Source organism: Aquarana catesbeiana, linkage group LG03 (assembly GCF_042186555.1).
Source record: "Aquarana catesbeiana isolate 2022-GZ linkage group LG03, ASM4218655v1, whole genome shotgun sequence".
Lineage (NCBI taxonomy): Eukaryota > Metazoa > Chordata > Amphibia > Anura > Ranidae > Aquarana > Aquarana catesbeiana.
Window position 1 is genome coordinate 80,832,971 of NC_133326.1, and position 20,716 is coordinate 80,853,686.

At 42.4% G+C, this 20,716-nt stretch overlaps 1 protein-coding gene across 5 annotated transcripts in view; it reads right to left on the bottom strand.

The window, feature by feature from the left end:
- WDR72 (WD repeat domain 72) overlaps positions 1-20,716 on the bottom strand; it is a 501,920-nt gene that overhangs the window by 379,755 nt on the left and 101,449 nt on the right. For all 5 annotated transcript variants that reach the window (XM_073618748.1, XM_073618747.1, XM_073618749.1 and 2 more), the window contains 2 exons: positions 11,555-11,726; positions 9,161-9,237 (listed from right to left, as the gene is read on the bottom strand). In XM_073618748.1, the coding sequence (XP_073474849.1) occupies positions 9,161-9,237; positions 11,555-11,726 (249 nt within the window). The remainder of the gene's footprint in view (positions 1-9,160; positions 9,238-11,554; positions 11,727-20,716) is intronic.

The window sequence follows — 20,716 nt, forward strand, 5'->3', positions numbered from 1 at the left end:
AATTCGCAGAGATCCAGATAGCAGCAGATGACATCTGTGTCCCCAGGCTGTGGTACCACAAGAGGCTGCATTTTTTGTCCGACCAGACTGGATCCAGGGTCCTCACTTTCTGGTCTTCCTTCCACGCTTCTTTCCCGGCTGTGGCTGTGCTGTTGGAGATGTGGCAGGAGGAGGAGTAGGACCTGGAGGAGAACTGGGAGGACCTGGAGGAGAAGGAGGAGGAGGACCTGCAGGAGGAGGAGGAGGACCATCACAAAGGTGTGTCTGAGCTGTAATTTGGGCCCTCATACCTTTGTTAAGAGCCTCCAATATGAGGGACTCACACATGACTTGTTGGCCCTCCTCCATCCTCTGCATTTTATATGCAATGACGGCAGCAATGTCCTCCTCCACGGTGTGTGGTGCTCCCAGGACCTCTGTAGCCCTCCAAAAGAGTCCTCTGGTAGCCTCCTCTAGGGCACTCCTCCTACTGCCACTTTCTCTTTTCAGGGGGGGTGGAGGGACCAGCAGATCAGCCAGCCGGCTCGGCCCGGCCACCTTACATAGTAGGTGAGGTTGAAAAAAGACACAAGTCCATCAAGTCCAACCTATGTGTGTGATTATGTGTCAGTATTACATTACATATCCCTGTATATTGCGGTCATTCAGGTGATTATCTAATAGTTTCTTGAAGCTATCAATGCTCCCCGCTGAGACCACCGCCTGTGGAAGGGAATTCCACATCCTTGCCGCTCTTACAGTAAAGAACCCTCTACGTAGTTTAAGGTTAAACCTCTTTTCTTCTAATTGTAATGAGTGGCCACGAGTCTTATTAAACTCTCTTCTGCGAAAAAGTTTTATCCCTATTGTGGGGTCACCAGTACAGTATTTGTAAATTGAAATCATATCCCCTCTCAAGCGTCTCTTCTCCAGAGAGAATAAGTTCAGTGCTCGCAACCTTTCCTCATAACTAAGATCCTCCAGACCCTTTATTAGCTTTGTTGCCCTTCTTTGTACTCGCTCCATTTCCAGTACGTCCCTCCTGAGGACTGGTGCCCAGAACTGGACAGCATACTCCAGGTGCGGGCGGACCAGAGTCTTGTAGAGCGGGAGAATTATCGTTTTATCTCTGCAGTTGATCCCCCTTTTAATGCATGCCAATATTCTGTTTGCTTTATTAGCAGCAGCTTGGCATTGCATGCCATTGCTGAGCCTATCATCCACTAGGAACCCCAGGTCCTTTTCCATCCTAGATTCCCCCAGAGGTTCTCCCCCCAGTGTATAGATTGCATTCATATTTTTGCCACCCAAATGCATTATTTTACATTTTTCTACATTGAACCTCATTTGCCATGTAGTCGCCCACCCCATTAATTTGTTCAGGTCTTTTTGCAAGATTTCCACATCCTGCGGAGAAGTTATTGCCCTGCTTAGCTTAGTATCGTCTGCAAATACAGAGATTGAACTGTTTATCCCATCCTCCAGGTCGTTTATGAATAAATTAAATAGGATTGGTCCCAGCACAGAACCCTGGGGAACCCCACTACCCACCCCTGACCATTCTGAGTACTCCCCATTTATCACCACCCTCTGAACACGCCCTTGTAGCCAGTTTTCAATCCATGTACTCACCCTATGGTCCATGCCAACGCACCTTATTTTGTACAGTAAACGTTTATGGGGAACTGTGTCAAATGCTTTTGCAAAATCCAGATACACCACGTCTACGGGCCTTCCTTTATCTAGATGGCAACTCACCTCCTCATAGAAGGTTAATAGATTGGTTTGGCAAGAACGATTCTTCATGAATCCATGCTGATTACTGCTAATGATATCATTCTTATTACTAAAATCTTGTATATAGTCCCTTATCATCCCCTCCAAGAGTTTACATACTATTGATGTTAGGCTAACTGGTCTGTAATTCCCAGGGATGTTTTTTGGGCCCTTTTTAAATATTGGTGCTACATTGGCTTTTCTCCAATCAGCTGGTACCATTCCAGTCAATAGACTGTCTGTAAAAATTAGGAACAATGGTCTGGCAATCACCTGACTGAGTTCCCTAAGTACCCTCGGATGCAAGCCATCTGGTCCCGGTGATTTATTAATGTTAAGTTTCTCAAGTCTAATTTTAATTCCGTCCTCTGTTAACCATGTAGGTGCTTCCTGTGTTGTGTCATGAGGATAAACACTGCAGTTTTGGTTACTGAAGCCCCCCGATTCACTCGTGAAGACTGCGACTTCCCTGTGTATGAAAAAGGGACATGGTTTTAGTTTTTGCATCATCAATCACAATCATAAATTAGTACTCCCAACTAACATCTAGTTAACATCATTGATTGGACAACCAGCAATATTTAGAGGAATGCTATACCTGGTTCAATCTGGGATCCTCCACATGTTGCCTGGAAGGCCCAGGTTGGGCGTCAGAAGCCTCAGCCGGGGGGGAAGGAAGCGTGGAAGGAAGACTGGAGAGTGATGAAATGGGTTCAGTCTGGCCTGCCAGAAAATGCAGCCTGTCGTAGTACAACATCCTGGGGACATAGATGTCATCTGCTGCTCCGGATCTCTGCGAATCCAGGACTTTCTTGCGCTCCCTTAGATATGTGCTCCTCAGGCCACCAATTAGGATCTTCAAATATGTGATGTCTGCCGTGGGGATCACCTGCTTCACAATTTCACACAATTGCTCCAGTGCTGCCTTCTTCTTTGCTTGGTTCTTGTAATGGGGGTGGTTAATCTCCCACAGACAGGGCAGCTCCCTTAACATATCTACAAATACTGACATGAAGTCATTATCTTTCAGTAGCATATCCATGTTCACTGCAAGACACAACACAAGACAAAGCCTAATGTCAGACAAAACTCTCCTAATCTTGTTACAATATAGGCCTCAATGTAGAAGCAGTATAGGCACAAGTTTGTCTCTTACCTTCGTTCTTACGATCGGCGCGTCCAATGCTCCTTCCTCTGCTCACAGATCGTAGGTAATACGCACGCGTGTTACGCTTTATACACACTGCGCATGCGTGTAACTCCGCCCGCCCGACGTTCTTTCTAGTCTATTCCTCGCCCCTTTTCGTTCGGCGCAGTAGGGGAAGAGCACATGGCGGAGTCACAGCAGGTGCGTGATAATTGCAGGAACGAGGAGGAGCAGGAAAGCCCGGATCCGGACACGTCCCGATCCAGAAGGAGACGATTTAAGGCCACAAATATGTCCTTTGGGGAGATGTTGGAGATGGTCGACATCATGAAGAAGTCCGACTATGACGGAAAGTATGGGCCTTACCCCAACCCCAACATCAGAAAGGCCAAGATCATGGCGAAAGTGGTCAAAAGTCTTCACAAGAATTTCGGGGTACGACGATCGAAAGATCAGCTCAGGAAGCGGTGGTCGGACCTGAAGTTAAGAGAGCCAGAGCAGTACCGAAAGATCCGGAGAGTGCTGCAAAAAAGTAAGTAGTTGTGCTGTGTTCCTATTCTTTCTGTCTTTATTCCGTTCGTGCTGCTCCATATGCTTTTCTTAATTGTAACGTTTAAAAGGGCAACTTTAATGTTCATGGGCCCATTATTCGTTCGTAGCAAACATTTTTCTTTCGGCCTCTAAAACACCATTGTTTAGGCCATATGCATTTTCACACATTTTTTTTGGGCCTACTTGGATGCCAAATATTTGTTTGTGTAGATGGGTTTGTTACTAGAATGAAATGCCAACTAGATTCTGTGTAAGGAGAGGACACTAAGCAGCTGTTTTCACATCTGGACACTGGAGCACTAGTGTGGGACCCCAGAACACCATTTTTATTAGGGGGGCCACACAGGTGCTCCATTGTATACTATAGGGGGGTCTCCATCTGTGAAGCTTGTACTAAACAGGTAAAGTATTGCAGCTTGACAAAGGGTAATAAAAAAAAAAGACATCTTGGAACGCGGCTAAAATTGACAATTGTACCCCACATCCAAGCAATGTTTCCTATTTATAGTTCTGCCATCAAATATCTGTGTGCTAATTATACCATTTTTGTTTTACATAGGGGATAAAAGACTCGGAGGACACCCCTCATCCGAGGAGACCACAGACCCCCCACCTATGGAAGAAGGTGAAATACCCCCAACCCAAGAAGAGCAGGAGGAAGAAGAAGATGTGGTGGAAATTGGCACCACAACCGGTGAGTGTCTGCGACCACAGACTCAGGTAAGAGATGGATGCCGGCAGATTTTTGATACCTGTTTTTGTTTTGTTTCTCTCTTTTTAGGTGATCGTGATCCAGATCCTTTCACATCAGAAAGTGCCCAGATCCTGATCGGGGAGATCATGGGGTGTAATGTAGAACTGCAAAACATATAGCAAAAAATCAATGATGTGATTAAAAAAAATAATAACATCATTGATGTTTTGGGGCGAATTTAAAACCCCACAAAATCACTTTTTGGATTGTGGTCCAATCTTTTAAATATTTTTGCAATGTTTTGAAAAGCCAAATTTGGAGGATGCACACAGTGTGCCAACATGTGCCATCACGGGAGATCAATGGACGCGTTTTGGAGGTGCAACCCCTTCCTCAATTATAAAGTAGTGGTGAGGAAGGGCTTGCTCCCCCAAAACACGTCCCTTGATCCCCCCTGATGGCAGCTAGCACATGTTGACATTCGTAAATTGGTGTGCATCTTCCAAATTTGGCTTTTCCAGGGGTGATTTCCCCCCATCTGAACGCTATATCAAACCCAGTTCCTAAATACTGATGTCTGATATAGCCTTCAGGTTTTACCTAATGTGAACTTTGTAAGTTCAAGTTTTTCGTCTTTCTTGTTGGTTTTACACAGGCCTGTTTTATCTTAAATGGACATTTTGATTTTTGATAATGCTACTCCAAAAATTGTTATACAACAAACATGTTGGTTTGTTTTAAAAACCTTTGGTAAATGCACATGTGATTGCGCAGGTATAAAAAAGTTGGTTACTCAAGAATGTGTGGATTATTGTCTCAACACTACAACACTTTTGGGGTGATGTAATTGCTGTTTTCTGCAAAAATGGGGGTTATTTCCTAAGGGCAAATCCTCTTTGCACTACAAGTGCAGTTTCAGTGCAGTTGCAAGTGCACTTGTAGTGAAATGTGTTTTTGCATTTAGTAAATAACAGCCAACAGTGCTTTGTATAATAAGGTTACACAATCACGACATTTTCTGGACTCAACACATTTCTGTCAGGGTCAGCTAAAACAAACACAAGCAGTAAATGTCCACAAAGAATTTCTTTTTTTTTTTTTATTATAAAAAGGCTTCACAGATTGTCTGGCATATTGATAGCCCCCCTACCCGCAAAGAACTCCAGGTAGCGTAACCGGACATCACAGGCACTCAGGGAGGGCAAGCCAGGACGGCCACTTTCAAGCGCCGTCAGTGTGGTTTGATGTATCATTCCGGCCTCAGGCCCAACTGAGCCAGCATAGTTGGCCGAATGTTTCCTTAAAAAGTTATGGAGAACACAGCACGCAAGTATAATATGGTTCAGTTTATACTCCGCCATATGGATGGGTGTCATAAATAGGCGGAACCGGCTGGCCAGGATTCCAAATGTGTTCTCCACCACTCTTCGAGCTCTGGCCAGCGGTAATTAAAAACCCTCTGTTCCGGGGTGAGGTTCCTCACTGGGAATGGCCGCATCAGGTGGTCCCCCAGCGCAAACGCTTCATCAGCAACGAACACAAATGGGAGTCCTTCCACATTGTCCTCTGGAGCTGGCAAGTCCAAGCTGCCATTCTGGAGACGCCTGTAGAACTCCGTCTGGGTGATGACTCCACCATCGGACATCCGGCCATTCTTCCCCAAGTCCACATACAAGAAGTCGTAATTAGCTGACACCACCGCCAACATCACTATACTATTGAACCCCTTGTAATTATAATAGTACGACCCTGAGTCGGGGTGGTGGGACGATGTGGACGTGTTTCCCATCAATTGCCCCTCCGCAGTTAGGAAAGTCCCACCGCTCGGCAAAGCGGGAGGCCACAGTCTGCCATTCCTGTGGCGTGGAAGGAAACTGTTGAGGAAAAAACAATAAACTTTACTATTTTTACTCTGAAACATGGCAAGCAGATTAGACACAAACATTATGGGGCAACCTCCAGATAGCATTTATTAAGGGGAATTTAACAACGCCAAAGTATAAGGTACACCTATCATATTCCCCCTCCCCCCCTCATGGGCCATTTCTAACATTATAGGGGGTGTGTGGAAATCTTGGACAGGTAACCCTCTTCACTTCATTGAGAGATGAATGCCTAAATAATGGGTATTACTTGGAACAGCCCCTCCTTAGTTACACTATTGGCAGCCCACTGGACAGGTAAGAAGTGTCAGAATACAAAGATATAAATATACACTGTACACATTTGAGGACATTTGGACATTCTGCTATTACCTATCAAGATAATAATAGGATCCCAAAACTTTAAACAGTACCATTTGAAAGTATACAGGCAGGCCCTTGCACTACATGCTTTGGGGAATTCATCCATAAATCAGAGCACAAAAGAGATGGGTATAGTGTGTATGGGTTTGGCAAAGTCAGCAGATAGATGATTGAGGATAGAGAATTGGGATCAGCTGACTTAGCAGTTGGGGGAGGGAGGGTTACTAAAAATTATTTGGGGACACCACAAAAAAAAAGCCTCTGGCACTCTGCCTGAATTTAAAGCAAAAATAACATTTCCAAACATTTTAGGGGGTGTTTGGGGTAAAGCACCACTATGGAGCATAAAAAAATACATTGTTAAGTGACTACATGAGGTGAATATAGAGCCAGGAGACACCATGCTGGGGAGGTTATTGAAGGGCAAATATGTATGAAGGACCTAAAATAATAATTATATAAAAATCCAGCATGCATGAGAACAAAGGGGACATTCACAGCATATTACAATCATGGTAATTAGGGAATGAGAAAGAAATACAATATATTATCAAACATTCAATACAATAAAATGTGTTATAAAAGGATACAAATCTTACCTTCATATACTCCTTCTGCAGGACCTGGATGATAGCAGAACAGGTCTCTGGGATAATGATCCCCAGAGCCTGGGGGGAGATGCCTGTCGAGAACTTCAAGTCCTGCAGACTTCTCCCTGTCGCCAAGTATCGCAGGGTAGCGACGAGCCTCTGCTCCGGATTGATGGCTTGCCTCATGCAGGTATCCTGCCTGCTGATATAGGGGGTCAGCGAAGCCAACAAACGGTGAAACACGGGGTCCGTCATCCTGAGAAAGTTCCTGAAATCATCAGGATTATTCTCACGGATCTCACTGAGCAAAGGCATATGACAGAACTGGTCACGCTGGAGTAACCAATTCTTGGTCCATGAACTCCTCCCCACCCTGTTCATGGACTGGACTTGTGTCAAGGTCAGGACCCCAACACCAAGCCCCCGCACAGCACGAACTCTACGAGGAGTATGCATACGCAACATGGCTAGAAAACGGTCGGCTGCTCAGAACGAAGTAACAGAACGCACTGAAGAACAGCAAGGCCTGTGAAGAGCGACCTGAAAAACAGTAACGAACGAACAAGAATACAATGACTAATTAAAGTCACGTGGAACTTGCTGCACACACTGAAGAGCAGATACAAACCCACAAGCACAAACTGAACAGTAGAAAACGATCTGAAAGCCACAAGTCTGAAAAAGCGCGAATCGTCTCTCACCAAACTTTTACTAACACGAAATTAGCAAAAGGAGCCCAAAGGGTGCCGCGCTTGGTTCTGAACCGGCCTTTTCTAGTCTCGTCGTACGTAGTGTACGTGACCGCGTGGTTGGCGATCGGAAATTCCGACAACTTTGTGCGACCGTGTGTAGACAAAACAAGTTTGAGCCAACATCCGTCGGAAAAAATCCTAGGATTTTGTTGTCGGAATGTCTGAACAAAGTCCGACCGTGTGTACGCCCTATTAGTCCGTAGGGTTTAATATAGAGTTGTCCCACCCTTTGCAACTATAACAGCTTCAACTCCTCTAGGAAGGCTGTCCACAAGGTTTAGGAGTGTGTCTATGGGAATGTTTGACCATTCTTCCAGAAGAGCATTTGTGAGGTCAGTCACTGATGTGGAAGAGAAGGCCTGGCTCGCAGTGTCCACTCTAATTTATCCCAAAGGTGTTCTATCGGGTTGAGGTCAGGACTGTGCAGACCAGTCAAGTTCCTCGCTCATCCATGTCTTTATGGACCTTGCTTTGTGCACTGGTCCAAATCATTTGGTGAAGGGGGGGATTATGGTGTGGGGTTGTTTTTCAGGGGTTGGGCTTGGCCCCTTAGTTCCAGTGAAGGGAACTCTTACGGCATCATCATACCAAGACATTTTGGACAATTTCATGCTCCCACCTTTGTGGGAACAGTTTGAGGATGGCTCCTTCCTGTTCCAACATGACTGTGCACCAGTGCACAAACAAGGTCCATAAAGACATGGCTGAGTGAGTTTGGGATGGAGGAACTTGACTGGCCTTCCCTCCTGACCTCAATCCAATAGAACACCTTTGGGTTTTGATTTGATTTTGATTTGCATTTATTTCTGAGATTTATGCCTTTCATTACAAATTCCTTTTTTGATTAGGATACACTCGGCTGATTGTGTTGTTGGAAAGGTGTATACACTTGTTGTAGATGTATGTTGTTGCAATGGGGTGGATTTACTAAAGGCATTTTCTCCAGAGCTTAGTAAATGTGCTCTACTGATTTCCATCATCCAATAATTTCCAAACAATTTTTATTTTTTTTTCCTTGCACCTGATTGGGTATTCTTTACAAAGTGAAGCTTTAACACATTACATTTACTAAGGAAAATGTGTGCAACTGCACTTGCAGAGTGCACAGTATATTTGCCTTTAGTAAATCAACCCGTTGCATCTTTTTGTGTTATCCAATAATTATTTAGTATCTGTTTACATCATATCCTGTGCTCTTTCCTATACTGCTTTTATCCTTATTGTTAACCTTTGATAAAAGACACAGATGGCTGAAATATTGATGGATTATCCATAACATTCTATAACAAGAATATGTTTAGCTCATTGTACTGCACCGCCAGTAATATATAAATATATATATATATATATATATATATATATATATATATATATATATATATATATATATATATATAGTGTTTTTTGGGTTTTTTTTTACTGACCTGTATGCTGTTAACAGAAGATGAGAGGTCCCACACCTTTAGGTCACCAGAAGCTGATATTGCAACCAATGAATCTTCTAAACATAAAGTAAAAGGGTAAACTTTATTATATAATAGGTTTTAACTGTATTAATTCTGTTGTTATACTAGAGGTTGTTGTGTTTTGTATTACATCCATCCATCCAACTACAGTAAGGATGGATGGATGATGGGCACACTGACCACAGCTGGGCATTTCCCACCATTTAAGCAAACAGTAAAAGAATGTAAAATCCGCGCTTGGTAAATAAGGAAAAAAAAAATAGCAGCCACTTTGCAAACCGTGACTGTTCTAACTGTAGAGGAGATGGGCTACCACTGACATGACAGAGATCGATGTTCCCGATGACAGGGAACAGAAGATCTCTTTCATGGTACTAGGCAGAACAGGGAAATGCCTTGTTTACATAGGCAGTTCCCTGTTCTGCCTCTCCTCGCCGTGATCGCGGGCCGCCGGCAGACATCGAGACCGCGGGACCTGCGGGCACACTCCCACGATGCTATGCTGCTGTTGGGGACTGACATACAGGTACGTCAGTTTGCGGAGGAGTGCCATTCTGCTGTCATATATCGGTGTGAGCCGGTCGGCAAGTGGTTACTAATGCAACACAAAAATTCAAAAACAGTCCATAAGTGCAAAACAATCCAGTGAAGGAAGGAGGATCTGTGCAGAGTGAAAGTAAAGAGATCCATCACTAGCAGCACCCTCACATTTAAGCTTCTTACCATATGTCCGGGACCATAAATTGTAATGATCAAACAGGCAGCGGCATGTTTATACAGGAGGGTAACTGTCATATGGATCACAGATCGTATATGGGAGACTCACAATGATAAAAAAAAAGGAAAACTCCCATAGTGAAGCCCACCATGATATAAAAATGATTTTAAAAGATGGCTACAATTACCTTCATACAAAACATAAAAAGCATTTGTTTTGTACAACAGAAGAGCAGCAGGCTGTCGGCTTCAAACACTACCACTGGTAAGCGATCGAGCGTGTTTGATGCCGTCACTGGTAGGCCACTCCCTGATGCATTTCTTCATTAACAACGTCATTAACGTCTTTGAAGGATGGGCCGAGTTTCTTTTTCCCTTTATAATTTACCACCATTTACCAATGACAGCTGGAAATTTCTCCATTAGCTAGCAGCAGTTTTAAGCACAAATCCCCTGGCCTGGACAAGCTTATCTTTTACTTTTCTAGCACTTCTGCTCTTATAGGCCTAAATAGCCTGCCCACACATTCAGGCCTGCCATTACCAATTACAAATGTTCCCTTAATATTTTCTATATAACTACAGAAAGTGAATTATTTAACCAATACTGGGCACTTTCACCTCCTTCCTGCCCAGGCCAATTTTCAGCGCTATCACACTTTGAATGACAATTGCATGGTCATGCAACACTGTACCCATATGACATTTGTATCATTTTTTTCACACGAAATAGAGATTTCTTTTGGGGGTATTTAATCACCACTGTGTTTTTTTTTTATGGCTAAATAAAAAAAAATTAAAAAAAAGACCGAAAAGTTTGAAAAAAAAAAAAAATGTTTTTTTTTTAGTTTCTGTTACAAAAAATTGCAAATAAATAATCTTTCTGCAAATATTTAGGCCAAACTGTATTCTGCTACATTTCTGTACATTCTGTATATATCAGTGTATATTATTTAGTCTGTAGGAAAATTATAGAGTCCACAAACTATGGGATATATTATATATCAGCAGCGGGCCGGTACACTGATCAGTCATCGGCCGTGTCTGATGGGCCCAGCCGGTGACAGATCATGTCGCAGCAAGACCCGTGAAGCACGTATGGGGGGCATTAGTGTTGGACGTCATATGACATCCACCCGGAACGACGAATATCCCACCCAGCCATCATTTGACAACAGGCTGAGTGGGAAGTGGTTAATGTTGTAGAAAAATTTGCTAGAAAGCTTATTAAATCCTCTAATTTAATTCTTTTAGCCATTCTGGCCTAAAAATGGCTCTCTTGCATCTTTCAGTTTGATTTTCTAATAGGTGAGAAACTATGGGAAAATATGTTCTCTTAGGGGCAACATGTTAGTTAAAATATAGTTCTAATAAGGAAAAGAGACATACTCATGACATATATAGATATACAGTATATACATTATATTGTGACATATATAAACACATGCATATATTGTACATTCTGGCATTACTATGTATCGTATTGATAAAGTAAAATGCCAATGAAAGTCACGTATCACACATGTTTCCACCAAGTTGTACTTGTTCAAAATATAACACTCCAATTGCACACTGATATAAGACCATACCCTGGGAGAGACTTAGGTCAAATGTTAATTATTCTCATATTTGGTACCTTGAATCCTGGTAGAGTGAACAATGCACATGCAACTAATCCAATCTGAAGACTGTGACTTGAAACTATGAAGGACTTGCAAGGTCTTTGCATCAACAATGAGGACATCTTGATAGTGACCACAGCAGAGCAGCCAGCCTTCCCCTGTCATTCGGAATGAGCAATGGTAGTACTGCCAGCCAACGAGAGCAAAAAAAAAAATTAAATGTGTTTATTGAACGAAGAGCCATATTGTTAAAGACATGAACTTTCAGCATCAAAAACAGTAAGATTAGTATAAGAACAAAGCCTTTTCTACAAATTAAAATAAACAAGTACTATAAAACTATATTAACAATGTAATAAAAAAATGAATGTCCATAAATGTTTTTTTTACTAAAGATTGCTAATACAAGTACAAAGAGACGTCTGCCTCAATCTACTGAGCAGGGCACCCTTTATTGACAGATAGGCGCTGTGGCTATCTCTCAGCAGTAATTCAGCATGCAAATGTAATTTTTTATCCCTTTGTCAGCTGTGTTGTAATTAAAGCTTTGGCCAGCAAAGTGCACTCTGGTGTGTAACTACAGGTATTTCTTGCTAAAGAAGCAATAGCTGCATTGTCTTCATGATCTTTTCTCTGATTCAGTAAAGCTGAATCAGTAAAGACAAAATTACTGAGCTTGTGCCTTTCTGGGCTTTTTCTATGATCAAGTTTAAAATATGCAATGCAGTATACTTGGAAATTGGACACATACTTATACTTTTTCTTTTCCAAATTAGAGTTAAAGTGGTACTGAAGTGAAATGTTTAACTTTGCCCTGCAGTTAAGGTTATAAAAAGTCTCACCTGTAGGTGCCTTGGAAACAGCCTGAACATAGGTGTGCGCCCCAAAGCTTAAACACACATGCCTTTCTCTGCAGTCTCAGCTGCACAGGGCAGTGAATGAATTGGAAGTGCTTTGTGCTGGGTGGCTTCCTGTTCATTCACAAAAATAAAGCATAGTAAATACAGTTTACTGTGCTTCAGTTATGAATGGACACAATAAGTGAGTGTGTTCACTATGTTCATTTAGAAAAGGACCTATTTAGTAGCAACTTCCCCCCCCTCTCCACCCTGAAACATCCCCCCGCAGCAGCCAGGGGGAGAGGAGAAGAGGGAAGCCAGCTGGACTGCGGGGAGGGGGGCAAACTAGTGTAGGAAGCCTGGGCAGTAGGGGGAATCGGCACTGCACATAGTGATTAGGGTGTGCCCAGGCACACCCCCTGCACACACCTATGAACCTGAACTTGTGTGGTTTAGTAGATATTAAAGTGGCTCTAAAGGTACAAGGCTTTAAGGCAAAAAACCTTCTGCATGCAACCCCCCCCCCCTCATACCTACCTGAGCCCAATCTTGATCCAGCGATGTGCACAAGAGCAGCATCTCTCCCTCTCTCCTCATTGGACAGAGAGGCAGCAGCGGGCTCCATGTATGGGCAGGCTGGTTGTACACAAGTCAATCTATTGATCGACTTATGTACAACCAGCCTTTCAGGTTTTTCCCGAAAGATCAATGCCATCGGCTATAGCCAGCAACACTGATCATTATATTCTGCCGGCGGGCAAGGCTCCCTGCCAGCAGAATACAATAGCTAAGTATGAGTGATTCCCCCATCCAGATCTAATGTGTAAACGGGGGAAGCTGTTCATTTTATGAATGAAAAAAATAAATCATGTATGGCCAGCCTAAATAATCTAACCAAAATGTGCTAATAGATTTTTTTAGTATAGTTTGTAGATAAGTATGTAGATAGAAGTTAAGTACGATACATAAAAAGAGACTTGCAGCCTCCTTACTCTCTTACCTAATGATGTCAAATATGCACAATGCACCTGATTGTCAGCGACTATGCCCACTTTGCCTAGGCTGTAAGTGACATGATGGATTTCAGAGCATTTTTTTAAGCAAGAAACAAGTATTTTTTTAAGCAATACCATGCTGATATGTGCCCTATTTGTTTGTCTGAAGTGTGACTTTTATTGTATGCTCAATTAACAGACATTTTATTTTTTAAAAGCGCCTCTTTGAGATATCCCCCACCTCCCAATCTAATTGTTGGTATGATACAATAAAAAAAAGCTGGCAGTCACATGACGCCACCTACCCAAACCCCTTTACTGTTTTCTTTCTGTGGGTCCCTTTTTTGGGTGTCCACATCACTGTCTCTATGATGTGGACTAAGGATCAGCTCCGGCGTGTTCAATGCTGCACGTGCTGAGCCCGCCAGGAACTCGGCACTACACAGCGCTAATCACAGGCAGTGAGACATTTCTCGATGTGTGGCTGCAGAGATCGGGAGATGTCTCACTGCCTGTGATTAGCGCAGCGCATTGCCGACTTTCTGGCTGGCTTGGCACGTGCAGCATTGAACACGCCGGAGCTCATCCTTAATGTGGGCACTTCCTATTGGTTGTCCAGTGGTGGTCCTCTCAGGACCCAGAAGATCACTGACTTTAATTCAAGGGCACTGGTGGTCTCCAGCAGATTTGCATCACTAGATCAACAGTCTCTCGCACCTGGAAACTGCGGTGTGGGACTTGTACAGGGGACTTAGGTGAGTACTACATCTTGCTTTACTAGGTAAGCACAAAAAAAAAGCCTGGCAGGACTGGTTAGGAGTTGGTAGAAGGGAGAAAAGGCAGAGAGGTCATATTTAGCTCAGAATGGGGCTTTAATTTGGATAAGTGCTTTATAAGGCTGGATTCACACTTATGCATTTTTTGTGCTTTTTGCATTTTGCAGATTTGCACTACAGAATGTGTTCCATAGGAAACCATGTTAAATGGACTGTAGTGCAAATCTGCAAAATGCAGAAAGCACTAAAACCGCATAGGTCTGAATCCAGCCTAAAGCAGGACTGGAGGTAATAGGTTGGGTTACCAGCTACATATGCTGGGGATGAAACTTAGATCTGCATATGTATCTAAAGCCTCATGCACACAGGGCATCTGTTAAGCCCCTCTGAATGCCTTTTCTACTGGCAGGAGAAAAGCTACTTAAAAAATGTGCCTCCTAAACCCATACTATATGCACACGTGTTTAGGCGCATCAAGCATTTGAGGGCTAATGAATTCCATAAATATATTTTTTTTTTCTGGCCATTGTAAAGCATTAACACTCAAACACTTTAAAAGAACCTAAACGTGTCTAGAGTTTATGTACGTTGCAAATTGTTTTTGCTCTTCAGCTCCTCTCCTGGATGCGCTTTTGAAGCTTAATTATTTTTCAGCCTGTAGATGCCTATGTGTGCACTGTGCATGCACACATAGGGTTTTTGTATTGTAAAGCGCTGCGTAAACTGTTGGCGCTATATAAATCCTGTATAGTAATAATAGGGGTTGGTTTACTGAAACTGGAGAGTGCAAAATAATGTGCAGCTGTGCATGGTAGCCAATCAGCTTCTAACTGCAGCTTGTTCAATTAAGCTTTGACAGAAGAACCTGGAAGCTGATTGGTTTCCTCTACAGAGCTGCACCAGATTTTGCACTCTCCGTTTTAGTAAATGAACCCCAGAGGCTTACATAGGGGTGCTTTTACAGACTGAAAAAGAAAAATGCCAAACGCCTCTAAAAGCGGGCTTTTAAGTCCAGTGTGCATAAGGACTAATCCAGATTAATTACTGGTTCCACAGTCATTTTTGAATCTCTTGATTTCCTTGACAAATGCATTGTTTTTTTTTTAACTCCTTATGACATATGGAGCACCAAAATGAACTTTTAATGTAGTGCTAACATTGCTATTTTTTATATTCTGAAGATGATGTCTCTCAGCAGTGTTCGTAGTTCAGTTACATAGCTGGGGGTGAAAAGTGAGTATCTCGCAGTAGGGCCATAACTCCATCATGGATTCTTATACTTCACATTGTAATCTAAAGAAAGCCTCTGAAAGAGTGCACTGAGGATAGTGATTGTACTGATTTAAAATATCTCTTTTAGCCTGTGGGGGTCACATGACAGCAAAATCCGAGAGGTGACAAACCCTCTTTGATTTTAGCTTATTTTCCTTTCCAAACTGCAACAAAAATAACAATAAAAAACTCCATTGCAGGTCTTTTCATCTTAAGTGAATCTGTAAAAATATATTGTTTAGAGTGGCTAGTCATGATTTTAAAGGTGTAGACTTCAGGAGTGCCATTAGGGCTGCCACCTTATCTCTTTAAAACTGAACACATAAAAATTACATTACAGTTCTGTGGCTGATTAAGGTGGTAATTAAATTCACAGGGGGGGGGGGGGTTTATTTACGAAAGGCAAATCCACTTTGCACTTGGAAATGCAGTTGCTGTAGAGGAGAAGATCTGAAATGAGGGAAAGCTCTGCTGATTTTATCATCCAATCATGTGCAAGCTAAAATGCTGTTTTTTATTTTCCTTGCATGTCCCCCTCAGATCTACAGCAACTGCACTTGTAGTGCAAAGTGGATTTGCCTTTTGTAAATAACCCCCTTAGTGCCGTTTCTGCTTTAAATTCGCCTCAAAACCTGTGTAATTAATTTGTGTTTGGTTTTAAAGGGATGAGGTAGAAGCTGGAAAAATATGAAAAGTCTCAGCTTGTTCCAGGTCAATGACTTACTCAGGGGTGAAGCCAGGATCAGGAGAACAACCCAGAAGCCTACAACTTTAAAGTCAGCAATAGCAGCCCCTCCGTATTTCTATGCTTGTAGGTTTCCTTGAAGCGATCATGTGATTAAAATGAAGCTTCCTCATAAACGTTTTAGTATCTTTTTAGTATACACAATACTGCAACTTCAAAGAATTCCAGGTATGGATAGTTTTACATAGTTACGTTGATCTAACTTGGACCAGCGTAACAACAGTATGCATATACCATACCTGTGAGATTTCTCTAGAAGCTGGAAATCACTGTTATAAACACCACTATTCCAGTGATCTCCACTCTCTTCCGGGTCTCATGGCAAGCAGCTGCCCTACTGCATTCTGAACACAGGAGGTCGCCTACTCAGCATAGAAGTCATTCAGAGAATGCTTTGCCTTTGCTCAATAAATGCAAAGGGTTCTCTCATTGGATGAGGGGGAGAGCATGATGTCACCAACCATTCTCTCTCTTGTGCAATCATAGAACACTTTGCATTCATTAGGAAAATGTAAAGCAATTTCTGAATGGAGCCTGTGCCAAGCAGGTGGCCTCCTGTGTTCACAATGCTGCTTGTTGCAGGACCCGGAAGCAAGTGAAGATGACTGTAGCAGCAGTGTATACTTTAGTGATTTCCAGCTTCTAGAGGGATCCTAAAGCAGAGGGATTTTTTTTAGTGGGAACACAGGGGAATGCAGTGCATGGACCTCCAGCACTGAATGTATGTGCCAGCAAAGGGGGCTTGGGTGTGCTGGAGGGTCTATAGTCACTGCTGGGGGGTATTGTGTTGATGGGGTTGTCTATTATTGCTAGGGGAATCTACTGTTATCAGGGGGTTCTAGTGTTGCTGGGGGGTATTTTGTTCCTGGGGGAAACTATTGTTGTTGGGGGGGCCCTAATGTTCCTGAGGAGGATCTATTGCTGCTGTGGGGATCTATTGTTGCTAGGCAGTCTATTTTTGCTGGGAGGATCCATTGTTGCAGAGGGGTCTGTTGTTGGTGAGGAGGAAATATTGCTGTTAGATGGGATCAATTGCTGCTGGGGAAATCTATTGTTGCTGGAGGGTCTGTTGTTAAGGAGGATCTACTGTTGCTGAGGGAATCTATTGTTGATGGGAGAATCTATTGTTTCTGGGGGGTCCATGGTTGCTGGATGCAGGGGTTCTATTTTACTGTCTTATTATCAATAACACACTCCTACAAATTATATAGCACCACGAAATGATACTTGGTTCTGTAATCTCTAAAAGGGGCGGCACTGGGAGATGAGTCAGGGGTGGAGACAAAAGACACTGTTTGGAGGCGGGTAGTAGGTGGAGAGAAGGGGTGACCCAAGGGAGAAGGGGGTGCCTGCATCTATTCTCTGAGAAAAAAAGCTCTTCCTAGAGGTATGTTATACATGTATAGATGGAACAATATACAGTAACTATGTTGAAATATCCATACCTGGAATTCTTCTTTAAAGTGATACTAAAAAAAGTCTTAGTTTTTTGTTTAAAAATATCAAACATGATATACATACCTGCTCTATTGCAGTGGTTTTGCACAGAGCAGCCCAGATCCTCCTCTTCTCGAGTCCCTCGCCTATGTTCCTGGCCCCTCCCTCCTGCCAAGTGCTCCCACAGCAAGCAGCTTGCTATGGGGGCACCCAAGCCAAGCTGCTGCTTTGTGTGTCCATACAGACCTGGAGCCGAGGCTCGGCCCCACCCCCTCTCTCTCTTCATTGGCTCACTAACTTTGATTGACAGCAGTAGGAGCCAATGGCACCCCGCTGTTGTCTCAGCCAATGAGGAGGAAGAGTCCAGGACAGCTGAAACTCTTGTGTAACATCGATAGATCGAGATGGGGCTCAGGTAAGTATTGCGGGGGCTGAGAGGGGCTGCTACACACAAAAGGGTTTTTTTTTATCTTAATGCATAGAAAGCATTAAGATAAAAAAAATCTTTTGCCTTTAGAACCACTTTAAGTGGGTAAGCTGGAGTTAATGACGATAATATTGTGCCATTGGTCTGAGATAGAAGAGCATGGTTCAAATGAGAACTCTTGTTGTCCAATTGGTGTGTAGCAAGAGAAAATACAGCCTTGTCCAGGTAAATACCAAGCACAGCATGTTGCTTGTGGTGGAGTGTCAAAGCAACAGTATTTTTACTGGCTGTAAGGTTGCAGTGTTTTGGTGAAATGTGCCAGAAATTCTCTGGGGGTGATGCCAAACACAGTTCAAGCTGTGGAAAGACTGTCACCAATTAAAAAGAACTTATCAAGCAGCTGTAGGACTGTCACTCTGAAGCTGCTGAATCTGTTTTGAGCAGGATGGAGATGTCATTCTATGCACAATCTGCATTGCCTGCGGTCTGTGCCCTTGTTACCACCTATGCAGTATACATAGGACATTTATTAAAGAAGTTGCACAGATAATGTGCAATTGATGTGCAAAATTGTTAGTTTGTTTTGCAAACAATCTGGTCAATATTCCTATGGCACGCGTTCCTGGCATATATGGCTCATAAAATGGTGGGTGCTGCAGCAATTACCAGTTGGGTCCTGGAAACATCAAGCAAGTGTACATATTCGCCAGCACACCATGGATCGACAACTTCCATCCAAAGGTTTCTTTTAATGATCGAGATCAAATCATAAAGATAAGTGCAACCTTTCGGAGCCATGCAGGGCCCCTTCGGCATGCCTGACAAAGGGACACTGCGTGGCTCCGAAATGTTGCACTTATTATCTTTGTGATGTGATCTCTTTCATTAAAAGAAACCTTTGGATGGACATTGTCGATCCATGGTGTGCTGGCGAATATGTACACTTGTTTTGCAAACAAAACGACAAATTTAGTTCTGAGTGACTGTACAACTACATAGCATCTGTCTGTCTATTTTATCTCTTATGCCACAATTAAGTTCATTTAGCTGCACATCTGCTGCAGATTTAAGAAGTGCAATTTTGAAACAAGTACAGATAGTCTATGTATTATGCAACCTGCTTACGGATAATAAATCTGTCCCTATCTTGCGACAGATTAGCAACCAATCATTAAGATAGTATTGATAAATGTCCCCCAGTGTGTATTACTAGCCTTAAAGAGGCAAGCAGCAGTAAAGATATATGGCGTCACAAGCTTCTGTCTAGGTGTCACTCTCTTATATAGGAACTGCCCATCTGGAAGGCAGCAGGTCTGTGTGATTGCCCAAGCTACTAGGAAGACTGCATAGCATTTATGTCCCATCCTCATAATGTATAGCTTGTACAAAGCAATATAGAAAAAGAAATGTATATAACTAATTAAAGACGGTCCATAAGAAATATATTTAGCATAACTGTCTCATATTGTGCAGTAAGCTACGCTAAATAAATCTATGAAAAAGTAAAAGATGAAATTAAAACCTTTGACTCATTGCAGTTTTGGTAGTCATTATAAAAGCACACATAAGGTTAACTGGAGCAGTAAGGCTTTAACTGCCATCCCAGCTCTCTTATGTGGTGACCTCATCATCTCAGAAGGTGGTGATTGCTTCAAATGAGAAATATCATTTAGCTCTAGATTTAACATCTCTGACAGCTAATTCAGCTGAGCTAGAGGTAGTAAGATAGTCATATGTTAGTTTCTAATTTCACCTATACAATGATTTCATTATCAGATACCCATCCTAAACATATTCTGCTCTGTAGGAAAAAATCACATATTTCTCAGCTCTCATTTTACACAGAGGGGTTGATTTACTAAAGGGGGTAGAGAATTTTCACTTTTCAGTGATTGCTTACTTACAATAATTTTTTATATGTGTGTCCCAATGGGTTTCAGCATAAATTTAATTTATTGTAAATTCCCAAGTATTTTTTGTGATTTTGCAATAAATAAATACAACATTTACAATATTTAAATAAATTCAATTTATGCTGTGCTGCAACCCCATAATTTGCAGGTGTTTCCCATATATATATTGAGATCAGGACTATGTGCAATCCAGTCAAGTTCCTCCAACTCAAACTCGCTCATCCATGTCTTTATCGACCTTCATTGTGCACTGGTCAAAATCATTTGGTGGAGGGGGGATTATGGTGTGAGGCTGCTTTTCAGGGATTGGGCTTGGCCCCTTAGTTCCAGTGAAGGGAACTCTTAAGGTCAGCATACCAAGACATTTGGACAACTCAATATTGAACCCTACAGACTAAGACAGCATCATGTGCCTGTAAAGGCAGGTGTCCCAATACTTTTGATAATATAATATTATTTATATATATATACACACACACACACACACACACACACACACACACACACACACACACACACACACACACACACACACACACACACACACACACACACACACACACACACACACACACACACACACACACACACTATATATATAACGGCTTCAACAGTGGGTAAGGCAACAGTTTGCTGACAATGAGCTTACAAAATAAATGCGCCAAGGTAATACATGGAAAATGTAGATGTACATTACTACATTTACAAAGGAATGAAAATAATACAAAAAAATTATATATATATATATATATATAAATATACTGCTGAAAAG